This window comes from Echinops telfairi, unplaced genomic scaffold (assembly GCF_000313985.2).
Source record: "Echinops telfairi isolate 266 unplaced genomic scaffold, ASM31398v2 ScPeMD7_8;HRSCAF=38, whole genome shotgun sequence".
In the NCBI taxonomy this organism is placed as follows: Eukaryota; Metazoa; Chordata; class Mammalia; order Afrosoricida; family Tenrecidae; genus Echinops; species Echinops telfairi.
The window spans coordinates 1,917,040-1,929,069 of record NW_022103905.1 but is presented as its reverse complement, the minus strand read 5'-3'; the positions used below and the strand labels follow the sequence as shown (position 1 = coordinate 1,929,069).

Below are 12,030 nucleotides of genomic sequence, written 5' to 3'. Positions count from 1 at the left end.
CACAGGGACTCGGGAGGGGGGTGGCATCCGCAGGCGCCAGCCTCGCCAAGCGCACCCTGAAGGGCAGGTGCTCCCGAGCCCCGACGTCGAGTCTTCACTGGAGCTCAGCGCGTGTCCGTGTGTTCCCCGCAGGTGCGGCCGCTGATCGCCTTCCAGGGCAGCCGCGGGGTGAGTGCGCGCCCGCGGTGGGGGCGGGAGGTGAGGGGACCACTGATGGAGGCTCGGGCAGAGGCAGTCCGGGCCCGGGCCCAGCGGATGGAAGCAGTCACGGTCCGAGGCAGTTCCGAGAACGGAGGGGCTTCGGGGCTGGCGGCCCCAGGAGGATGTGGTTGGGGAGCCTGTGCCGTCTGAGTCTCCTGGGGGAACTCGGGCCCAGCTGCACCTGGCGTGCTAACGAGCCCCGTGGGACGCGTCTTCTGTTCTGGGCTGGCTGGGGGTGAAGTGGTGTAGGCAGATGGGGGAGGGACGGACTTCATGGGGCTTACTGTCTCCTTCCATCCTGCCCCCCACCCCCAGTACCTAAGGCTCCCAGGTCCTGGCTGGTCTTGCGTCTTCTCCTTCATAGTGTCCCAGTGCGGCCAGGAGAGTCTTGGTGGTGGCCTGGATCTTGTGTCCCAAAGGTTGGGCAGGTAAAAAAAGGTGTTTGGGTTGGGATGCGTGGAGGCGGTTTGGGGAGATAAGGGTTGGAAAGCCCTCCACCCTCCCGTTTTTTTCCACCGCCCTTTTCTAGATCGGGGCCTGACCGCCTCCACTGCCTGGGCCCACTCAGGGAACGCCTCACCATTTGGGCAGCCATGGATTCTATCCCAGCCCCATCCCTAGTTCAGAGGCACATCCTGACTGAAGCAGCCAGAGATCCAGGCACTTGGCAGAACACTGGAGATGATTCTGAAGAAGACCCCGTGTCACAGCCACAGGTGGCACTAGAAGAGGTAAGGCCAGAAACTGCAAGAAGTTGGGGATAAGGTGGGGCAAAGCCTGATGCTCAGCAAGCCAAGTGCCTCTACCACTTTCCCCGCCAGGTGCCAGATCACCTGGCAAGCAACCAAGGACAGTCACTCCCAGGATCCTCCAGGGAACACATGGCACAGTGGGAAGTGAGGTACTTGGGGGCAGGGTGGGGTAACTCTATAGAGGCCCTGGTATTGTCTACCTTTCCAATTCTCCACCCTAAAATGCTGTAATGAGAGAGCCAGCCCCACCCCCACCCAGGGCTTTTCCCTCTTTCTTTGCAAATCCTAGGAACCAGACTCATCTTCCAAACAGAGATCCTGATCAGAGACTGCCTTCCTCTGCCAGCCAGAAACATCTGGACAAGGTAAGTTGTAATAGCAGGACTTTTCAGAGAACCCTGGATTTAAAAACCCTGGATAAAAGCCTTCATTTTGTAGCTCTGGGAACGCATTATATGGGAGGTTACGGTTGAGAGGAAGGGCAGAATAGGATACAGGCTGTGTGATAAATATTTTCCCCAACAGAAACGCCCATCATCTACAGCCACTACAGAACCAGAAGAAAAGAGGCTCAGAGCTCTGCCTCTAGCTCAAAGTCCACTCCAAGGGCTCCCAGGTCAGGACCTACAAGAGGAAGAATGGGAACAAGAAAATGAAGACCTGGGCCCCAGGCTGGAGGACAGTCCCACAGCTCAAGCAGGTGAGTTAAGGAAAGAGGGGTCAAACTTTGATGGAACACGAAGCTAAAACCACCTTTGGGTCTTCTGCTTCCTTCCTAGACTCTGAATCACCAAGCCCAGAAGAGGTACCGGATTACCTCCTGTGAGTCTACCATTTCCAGTTTCCTCAGTCCTTGTGCATACGGCTCTAGCTCTCCTCCCCTTACATTAAGATTAAACTCCCTGGGGGAACACTGAACTTAAGGGTCATTCTCTGGCCCTGGCAGGCAATTTAATTGCAGCCCTTAGTGACCTAGTGGTTGTTACACATTGAGTGAACCATTAGGTCAGTAGTTCAAAACCACCCTTTCCACGCTTATAAAACATTAGTCTTAGAAACCCAGAAGGGCAGCTCTACCAAGGCCTATGCACTGAGTCTCAGTGACTCTCCTATCTGGAATTATCTAAGTGAGACTCAGAGACTTACTGAGTCTCAAAAACACAAGTTTCTGTGTTTTTTTTGGCAGGCAATATAGGACCATCCACAGTGCAGAACAGCAACATGCTTATGAACAGGACTTTGAGGCAGATTATGCTGAATATCGCGTCCTACACGCTCAAGTTGGAGCTGCAAGCCAAAGGTTCATAGAGTTGGGAGCTGAAATCAAGAGGGTTCAGCGAGGTACTCCAGAACACAAGGTAAAGATTGGGGTAGGCAGCTTTCAGCTCTACTGGCCATCACTGCCGTCAGCTGCCATCGGGTTGGTCTGCCAACTCTTAGTGACTCTGTACAGAACGGGAAGTTCTACAGAGCTTTTTCCTGGCCCATTTCTCAGTAGATTGGCATACTTTTCTTGTCTGTTAGCTGTGGAAATCTGTTCGGCACGATAGCATACATAGAAGCTTCCACTGATAGATGGTGGTGGCTGTACTTATGAAGTACTGTCTGGGAATAGAACCTGGGTCTTCCACATGGAAGGTGAGAAGTCTAGTATGGACCTAACTCCATACCTGCCTAGAAGGAGCCTTAGTAGTGCTATGGATTAAGCATTGGACTGCTAGCCCCGATGTTGATATTGGCAGGTCAAGTCCACCAGCCCCCCCTTGGAAGGCGAAATAAGGCAATCTGCTCTCAAAAAGATTTACATCCTTGGAAACCCTAAATAGGGTCACTCTGAGTTAGAATTGACTGGATCTCAATGAGTTTGGTTTAGCTGTTTAGTAACCGGTTTCTTCAGGGAGTTCGCAAGGCAACAACCGCGTGCAATTTTGAGAATGTCTGTGTCGCATAGTAGAGAATGAGAAGGGAAATGAGTTCTCTCAAGTGAACCGGAGGTTATGTTTCCGTGTTGAACTGGCATTTTCTTTGTTTCAGATGTTGGAAGTCAAGATAGTCAAGGAATATAAGAAGTTCAGGAAGGTAAGACAAGGCCTGGGGGAGGTAGCAAGAAAAGGTAAAAATGATGACTTTTATTTTTTTGACATGGATGCTTTTTCTTGGCAGCGGTACCCAGGTTACAGAGAAGACAAACATCGCTGTGAATACCTGCACCAGAAATTATCCCATATCAAAGGTCTCATCCTCGAGTTTGAAGAAAAGAACGGGCAGCTAAAGCCGTCCATGGGCTCCTGATCCTCTGCCCAAGGAGATATGAAGGAACAAAGCAGCCATGAACTTAGTAGAGTGCAACTGCCTGCTTTTCTTGTTGTTGACCGCCGGAGTTGGCACGTAGCAGAGCTGCTCTAGGTGCTTGAGGGTTGATTTTTTATTGTCGCCACATTTTAATTTTTAGGGTTAGGCAAAGTGCCAAGACTCACAGCTGTGCCCAGAAGTGTCAGATAATTGGCTTCTTCATGTTTAGTTTGAGTCCAATCAAACTCACATCCTGAGAAATGACACCATCACCAGGACAAGGTACCTTCGGGATTTCAGACAAAGTGAATTTGGCCTGGTGGTCTTCCTAAGGAAACGTCGATGGCAGCTACTAGTAACAAGCTAAAGGACCTTGTACCACAGCTGAATGTAATGGGCACTATCTCATTGAAGGGAAAGGGCTTGGTTATTAGCATGTACCCAAAGTAAAATTTTTTTTACAAACATGCCTGTAAAACTGAGTGCTTCTGTGTCCTTTATACAAGTTTACATGCTCTTTTTAAATCCTTCTAGGTTGTGGTTCTTATGCCTGGCTATATTATTTGAACCACTTGGGGGCTTTCTAGGGGGCCAAATCCCATTTAAGACTTGTGTAATAGAACCTCCAGGATTATGGTATAGGCACCTTCTCAAAGCACTATGAATGATATTGGTATGTTTTTCCTATAAAGGCCCTACCAAATCCATCTTATAATGAACCACCACCTACAATTAGGGCTCTCCTATCTGCAATTATCTAATGACTGAAAAATTTGATAGGATTTGGCTTTACTCACACAAACACACAAAAAAAGGTATATAAGTCTATGTTGAAGAAAGTGGATGTTACTGTCTTTCCTGGTTCTATTGGAGAGGGAAAGTTATGGCCACACCCGAGGCTTTGGGGGAAGACAGAGGCACCCAGTAATGTCAGCAATTTTGAGAATATTTTAGATGGAACCTCAGCCTGATGCCACACCCATATGCAGGGCATTTAGAGGCAGGCAACAGCCCTTGGGAGGTATAAACATGCAGTAAGCTCAGCTGCACCAAAAGGATAAATAGCAACCTATCCTTTGGGCATGGGCAGGGCCAGAAAGAGCCAACAAGAAGTCTCTCACCTGTTGTAATCATTAGGCCAGAGGCTTGGGCAATAAATACTTAAGGGTAGAAAGAGAAGACAAACTTGTAATCACAGGTGACAGCTTTGAGTCCAATTATTTGGTCTAGAGCAGCGGTTCTCAACCTGTGGGCCACCACCCCTTTGGGGTCGCCCGATTCATAACAGTAGCAAAATTACAGTGATGAAGTAGCAACGAAAATAATTTTATGGTTGGGGGGAGGGAGGGAGGGTTACCACAACATGAGGAGCTGTATGAAAGGGTCGCAGCATTAGGAAGGTTGAGAACTACTGGTCTAGAGCATCACTGACCAATATGGTAGACACTAGCCTTACATATGGCTATTTAGATGTAAATTGATAAAAATGTAAAATGTTCCCAACCACATTTCAAATGCTCAATAGCTGCATGTATTGGACAGAGCAGATGGCAGAATACTTCGATCACTGTAGAAAATCTGGACAGTGTTGGGCAAGAGAACTTTTGGGTCTTTAGCCCATGGAAAAAGGCAGTTTAAAGGGGGCTCATTTATTGTTACGGTTTCACATGTAAAAAAAAAAATTAGAAAACAACCCCCAACTTAATCCCCCCAATCCCCCCCCACAAATAATTTCCCCCCAACCACAAACAAACTGGTCCTGGTGTTTCCATAAACAGTGCAGCTAAGAACAGTTTAGAGAAAAATGAACAGGATTCAGATTACAGCCATTCTGTCCTTTCAGAATAATCCCCACGTGGGTCCCAGTCCTCCCCATAGGTTTTCCCATCTCTGGTGAAGAGTCCTTTTACAAATTATTAGGCTTGGCTGCTGCTTTAGAGGTCCTCCTGTGCCTTCTTCTTCTTCTTGGGTTTTTCTTCTTGAATTACAGGGGGGTTTGTAGCCTCTCGCTGTAGGTAGCTAATAAAATCATTTAATTCACGGCCACCCTGAAAACAGAAAGATTTCTCTGAAAAGTGTGTATTTTCTAGAACCTTGGATTTCCTCCCCCACTTGGAAGACTTTTGAGTTTATAAATACTCAATAATGACAATATATATTGAAACAATTCCCAGTAAATAAACTCAACCGAAAAACTCCATTATGTCAGAGTTTGTATATATATTTATAGAGAGATAGAACAATGCACTTACCTCATATTTCTTTGGATTTAGCTTCTTGTTAGCTGGAGAGAAGTAGATGGTAGGGAAACTAGGGAGAGAAAAAGAGTTCATTAACTTCAGTTTCTAAAGTAATTCTGACATATATTTCCTGGAAAAGTGCTTATGGGAATAAGCTAGCATTCATGATTTCTTTCTTTTTTTTTGCATTCATGATTTCTTATCAAGTGCTACACCTCCATTAATGGCTAAATGATACCCCCCAAAACTCAGGAATAGAGAGCTCACAAAGTTGTTGGCTACACTGCAAAAAGTATTAGCAGTTTTATCATTAATTGGAGTATGAAAACCTCCAGAACCATGAGCAGTAAAGAAATTGTTTCTTGGTAGTTTACTTTTTCCCTGCCTAATGCCTAAACGGCCTACTCAGTTTTTAATCTACTTACCCTCTGACTTCATATGGAGAAGGCACATCATTGGCTGTAGCATCCATCTTAGCTATGATAATATTTGGGTCTTTGCTGAGCTGTTAATAAAACAGATCTTTAAATATCAAATTTTCAGTGACCAAGGGCCCTTTACCATATTTTCACATATAGCACACCAGACATTAACATGCAAGGGGTCCTAATAACATGTCATTTACATTAAAATAAGGTAATCACATCAGGATGTAAAATAGCTCTTGGCTCCTACAATTAAGACTCTACATTCTGCCATCTCTAAATTGACTCAGTGCGAATAAGAAATTATAAACGTTAAACTGGATGTTTTAAATTGAATAATGGATTCATATACCAAAATTCAGAACCCCCTGGATGTACTGAATTGAGATTAACTTCTACATTTAATCTTCAGAATACTCACACAGGCCAAACTCACTGACATCCAGTCAATTCTAACTTACAGCAACCCAACAGAACAGGGTGTGCAACTGTCCCTGTGAGTTTCCAAGACTCTAACTCTTTACAGGAGGAGAAAACCTTGTCTCCCTGGGGGATGGCTGGTGGTGAACTGCTGACCCTTCAGTGAGCAGCACACAGCAGAACCACTATACCACCAGGGATCCTAGTCTTCAGAACAGGGTTAAAAGATGACTAGGGTTCACTCACCTTTTCTCCCAGTTCTTTATACTTAGGCTCCAGATTTTTACAGTGGCCACACCAAGGGGCATAAAATTCAATCAGCACATCTTTACCTTCATTGTTTACGATTTCATCAAAATTCTCTGCTACCACTACCTAGAAAACACAGAAGATTCTCTAGTTGGTAAGGCATCCTGAAGGTAAATTCATGAGCTTATTTATCTCTCGGCCTAATCCGTCTCAAATTTGTCATGCTGCTACTGAAAATAAGTCATAGAAATCCACTCCCATCCAAAGACTACATATAAAATGTTGGCATTCCCCCGAAACTAATTCACTTTCATGTCTGTTAAACATCTAGCTATGCCTTAGTAAGTCATAGAAAATATAAGTGCTGCACAATTTTTCTTTAAAATAATCTCATAACCATCTTTTAACCTCTAATTTTTAGGGTTAGCTTGTCCTACCCCAAAGGGTAATTTAACTCACACATAAAATCCTATGAAGGTTTTATACACCTATTAAATATTATGAGGCTTGCCAACATTTCTTTATGACTCAGGGAGGTGACAAGATTTAACAAACAACAAAAAAGATAGTTAATAAGGTCATCATTTAGACCACAGGTTCCCAAACTTATGACCTACTACCCACTTTTCAGGGGAAGAAAAAGAAAATTACTCAGCGCCCCTTTTGCAATTAAAAACTTTTGAACTACAGCCCATAATCTAGGATAAAACGTAGATATCTGTGTTTGCAGCATCCTTAAATCATCCCAGCTCCGCCGAGGGGCGGTGGGAAGCACGAGTTTAGACTCAGCACTGTTAGGGAATAAAGAAATAAGGTGTAGCCACTCGTAGGTGTGATGACGCTGTGAGCACTTCACCTTCACCGGCCCGTCGTTGCTTTCTGGGACAGGCTCAGACTTCAAGTATTTTTTCAAGTTGCCATCAAAGTAATCCTGCAGGAATCTTTCAAGAGCCTTGCCGTCACGCCTATAGATGGAAAGATAAGGATCAGCTTTGTTCATTTATTTTCACAATGGAGAGGTGAATTAAAAGTGAGATTAAAAGCAGTACCTTAAAATATTTTTACAGAGTTTAGCTTCAATTTCAAGACAGATAGGAAGTTGGGATTCAGAGGGAAGGCTCTTGACCAGATCTACTGACCAATAAATAAATCACCTCTATTGCTAGTATATTCTTTGTAGATTAGAAAGGTAGGGAATGATGAGATCAAATTGACAACAGCAACTCAAAATACGAGATAAGAAATTTAGGGGGCAGCGATCTTATGTTAATGGGGAGAAACAATCAGAAGAAAATGGAAGGTAAGAATCTCTTGCTCTGGAGAATGTGCCTGATCAACTATTTTCTTTTCCTGACTGACTCACAAGGAAGATTTCCATTTCTGCCTTGATCCCCCTTGATGTTGCAGAAGTTGAGTAAAACATCTCTCTCTATGGTCTTAATATCTCTCCTTCCTTCTATTTACTGACACTAATACCTTTATACTATGGTTTTCCTTCTGTAGGGATGGGAGGGGGGTGTGGTGGTCTGAAATTACACGAGCTTCTAAAAGCTAATATTCTCTATCTGCTACTTCTAATGATGGGTCAGAAACAATCAAGAATTGCAAGATGAGATCCTTTCGTTAGCTGTCAGAAACTCATTAAAGAGCACAGGCTTTGAAGTTCCTAAAATTAACAGGTCTTGACTAAAAGATCGATCTTTACATTCCAGTGCTCTTTGGAAATCCTCAGCCGTGTAGAAGGTTCTAACAGTCTCTCTGAAGAATCGAAATCTCAAACCTAAGTAATTTGCAACTCACGAGAACTCCTCCTGCATGACAAACTTCTCTCCTTTAGCAGTTCTGATGGCAACAACAGGGGTCTCTCCAGCAGTGCTTTCCAAGCCAAAATCAGAAAGTTCATGGCTGAACGTTTTACGGCTAGCCACAGCAAAGTTGAGTTTGTGTCCAGCATCCAGGAATTTCTTTGCCACCATCATCACTCTGTTGGAAGCAAGCAGTATTTGTGCCAAGATTATAAAAAGGTGCTAAAACGCTTTGGATACCAAAGAACCCGAGGGGTGAAACGAAGACTAACCTCTACAAAGCAGGCAGCTCTCTTTACTCAGTCTAAACTTGTGTTCTTGGGCACTGACACCAGATTATGATACTCCAATGGCTCAACTCATTTAATTGCTAAAATGGTAAATCAATCCAATGCTCCATTCCCAATAAATCCTGCGATATTGCATTAACTGTGAAACCTATTTACCGAAGTCATACTACTATCTGACCTGAAAATAAAACAAGGCAATGACATGCCCAACCTATTTGGCTTTATGAATTCAAGTGTAGTTTTGGAGAGTCAACTCTTCCTATGCTTATTTGGTCTCACATAACACTTGGTAAAAAAAAACACTCTGATAGAGCTGTTTACACACAGAGTAAACGTGTTTACAAAGGGAAAACACTCTGTTTCTTATAGGTGGAGGGAGACAGTGGTTGGTGAGATATGAAAAAAATAATAATGTATAAATTATCAAGGGTTCATGAGGGAGGGATGGTGGGGGAGGGAGGGAAGAAAAGAGGAGTTGATACCAAGGGCTCAAGTAGGAAATGTTTTGAAAAGGATGATGGCAACATATGTACAAATGTGCTTGACACAATGGATGTATGGACTGTTATAAGAGCCCCCAATAAAATTTTGAAAATCATTATTTTTTTAAAATAATCATGTAAATTATACCTGTTTCTCCAGTAGTTGGAACCTTTAGTATTCTTTTCATAGTCCACATCATAGTAAGCCACAAGTAAGTCCTTGCCCTGTATCAAATCTTTATTATCTTCTGTCATGTGAGGGCAGATCCCAAAACTGAAATGAAATAATCCATGATCAAATTTAGATGGTTTATAGTTATACTGTGGAATTATCAAAGTAATTGATTGATAGCACATATAAAGAAGTTTTAACATTTAGGATCAATATTAAGCACTATAAAAAGAGCCCTGGTGTCACTGTGGGTTAGGTGTTGGGCTGCCAACTGCAAAGTCAGCAGTTCAAACCCATCAGTCACTCTGAGGGAGAAAGATGAGGCGCCCTAAAGATGTACAGTCTTGGAAACCCTATAGAGGGTTGAGATGAGCCAGAATTGTTGGCTGTGGGTTACTAAGCAATATACTATCTACATACAGTAGCACAAAGGCATTCTAGTACCCACGCTTTACTGTTTTAATATACACTACCAGCTGGTCACAATCCCTGAATAAAATTATTTACACCAAAACATCGCTCTGCTTAATAACTGAGGTAAGCAAATGAAAACGAAGCCAAGAAATTCTAGACAGGGTATAAAGAGGTACTCACATGTTTTCCTGGATAAATTTTTTAATCTTGCCAGTGGTCATTTTCTGTTCTATATACGCCACAGTTCTATCCTCAAACTTGTTAGTCAAATGTGAAGGACGAAACAAAGTAATTCCCCTTAAGGGAAAAAAAAGAGTCTCAGCAAACAACTATCAGAAAAACTAGCCCTCTCCCAAAATTTATTTACAAACAACTATCAGATGAACGAAGAGTAAAACAGTCTTGTAGACCACTTCCATTGAATACTGCAAAAAAAAGCGAAATAATAAAAATACATCTCAGTTACTTACTCTCCATTATTATCATATTTGTTCACCAGAGCCTCAACATTGGTATGTGCAAATCGGTAGTTGTCCCTCAAATTGCTGGCTGCTTTTAGGAATTCAGAGTGAGCTTCACTGAATAAATTATCAAAAAAACCTATATAGAAAATATCAAGCATAAGGAAAAACCATTAAGTTCAGACACATATTCAAAGCTTTCAAATTCTTCGATTTTTCTAAGCCTTCAATCATGGCTAAGCAAAGCATAAGTAAAAGACTGGGTCTAAAGGACTTTAATATGACTCTGCCTAAGTTCTCTGACAAAATATTTAGGATGAGAATACTTCCTCTTATTCTTTAAATAAACACTTTTGGGAAATCCAAGGAAAATTTCTTAGACAAACAGTTTAACCTCTAAGAGTTTTAGAAACTATTTCAGATGCCAGAAGAATTAAATAAGGCAGAATGTCAAAATATATTATGAACTGTATGCATTTTACCACGCATTTCTTTCCATGTTGTACTTTTCTTTTCAACCCCAGAATCTACAAAAGGGGCCTAAAACATAATTAATAAATGCCTGCTTAAAGTTAACCTCTTGTAAAATATACAGAATTAGTAGACTTTAAATGGTAAGAAGTGGCTTTTAGTCAAATTTAAATGAAAAAGAAAACAATCTTCTATTGCCGGTTAGTTTCAGTATAACAATTATCTATCAGATCAATAAACACAGAAACATTACTTATAAAACCCCCTAGGATGTAGAATATGTTTAGTTAGCTTATAATGCTATTTTTTTTCTTTTTTGAGAGTGAGTGAGTCAGTGAGTGAGAGAGAGTGAATCAGTGAGTGAGTGAGAGTGAGAGAGTGAGTGAGAGTGAGAGAGTGCGGGAGATTGAGTGAGTGAGAGTCTTATAATGCTATTTTAAGGATAAAATTAAATACACTAAACTCCTGAGAAAGCAATGATTACTGTAAAAATTTAGGCAAATTCTAGCAATCTGATTTAAAATTTTTTAATTCCCAATTTCATGAAAATAGGTTTATTACTTATTAGTATTTTTTTCCTCTCACTTTGAAACCGGTCCTATTTCAGTCTTACTCTATCATGAGTTTAATCTCAGAATTTAAGAAGTGGTCGAATTAAGTTGAGGTGACTCTTATTCTAATCCTTTCACTGAAATTAAACATGCAGACCTACCTATAAGAACACTAAGACATCCCCCAGAAGAATTTATTTCAGAGGACAGTACTAAAGCTGCAGCTCAGGGAGAGGGATATGTCTGATCAGAGCACAGGGGAGCAAATGAAGGGGGAGGAAGAGAGAGTGGAGCATATCCTGGCCCACCAAGCCTTGATGACGATATTCCCACCCAGAGCAGCCAATCCACAGAGAAGACCATATGGCCGGCCCCACTATGAGACACGACATCCCTCACTGACCCATAGCCATACAGGGGACAACACTGGAGACACAGTGTGGGAATTGCGCCTGATTGGGTCCCACCACACCGAGGCAAAACACTAAGGGGGTGCAACAGAATAGCAAGGGGAACGGAGCAATGAAGTCCCCAGGGAATACCAAAAATAGACTTTGGAGCCAGGGTTTGGGTCCCCAAAAGACTCGACCGGAAAACACTCCTAAAGGCCAACAAACAGTCCTTGAGCTAACTACAAGCTTTTCTTTGTTGTTGTTGTTGTGGTTTTTTTTTGGTCAATGGCTTTTTGTGGTTGCCTTGTTTTCTTTTGTTGCTTGGGTTTGCTCTGTCATGTTTTTGTGCATGTTATCTCCGCAGGTCTGTCTAAATAAGATAGGCTGGATGAACAATCTGGAAGAGAAAACAA

General features: G+C 42.6%; 2 protein-coding genes across 2 annotated transcripts in view; one reads left to right on the top strand and one right to left on the bottom strand.

The window, feature by feature from the left end:
* ELL3 (elongation factor for RNA polymerase II 3) overlaps positions 1-3,706 on the top strand; it is a 15,001-nt gene extending 11,295 nt beyond the window's left edge. Inside the window, exons 2-11 of the mRNA XM_030884508.2 lie at positions 133-168; positions 517-629; positions 731-932; positions 1,023-1,102; positions 1,243-1,318; positions 1,479-1,653; positions 1,733-1,775; positions 2,140-2,311; positions 2,988-3,032; positions 3,117-3,706. Of these exons, the coding sequence (XP_030740368.1) occupies positions 133-168; positions 517-629; positions 731-932; positions 1,023-1,102; positions 1,243-1,318; positions 1,479-1,653; positions 1,733-1,775; positions 2,140-2,311; positions 2,988-3,032; positions 3,117-3,245 (1,071 nt within the window). The 3' untranslated portion in view covers positions 3,246-3,706. The remainder of the gene's footprint in view (positions 1-132; positions 169-516; positions 630-730; positions 933-1,022; positions 1,103-1,242; positions 1,319-1,478; positions 1,654-1,732; positions 1,776-2,139; positions 2,312-2,987; positions 3,033-3,116) is intronic.
* Positions 3,707-5,018: 1,312 nt separating this feature from the next.
* PDIA3 (protein disulfide isomerase family A member 3) overlaps positions 5,019-12,030 on the bottom strand; it is a 23,260-nt gene continuing 16,248 nt past the window's right edge. The window contains exons 5-13 of the mRNA XM_004709391.4: positions 10,213-10,342; positions 9,923-10,039; positions 9,305-9,430; positions 8,380-8,562; positions 7,436-7,544; positions 6,577-6,705; positions 5,911-5,990; positions 5,498-5,555; positions 5,019-5,293 (exon numbers count right to left, since the gene is read on the bottom strand). Of these exons, the coding sequence (XP_004709448.1) occupies positions 5,180-5,293; positions 5,498-5,555; positions 5,911-5,990; positions 6,577-6,705; positions 7,436-7,544; positions 8,380-8,562; positions 9,305-9,430; positions 9,923-10,039; positions 10,213-10,342 (1,046 nt within the window). The 3' untranslated portion in view covers positions 5,019-5,179. The remainder of the gene's footprint in view (positions 5,294-5,497; positions 5,556-5,910; positions 5,991-6,576; positions 6,706-7,435; positions 7,545-8,379; positions 8,563-9,304; positions 9,431-9,922; positions 10,040-10,212; positions 10,343-12,030) is intronic.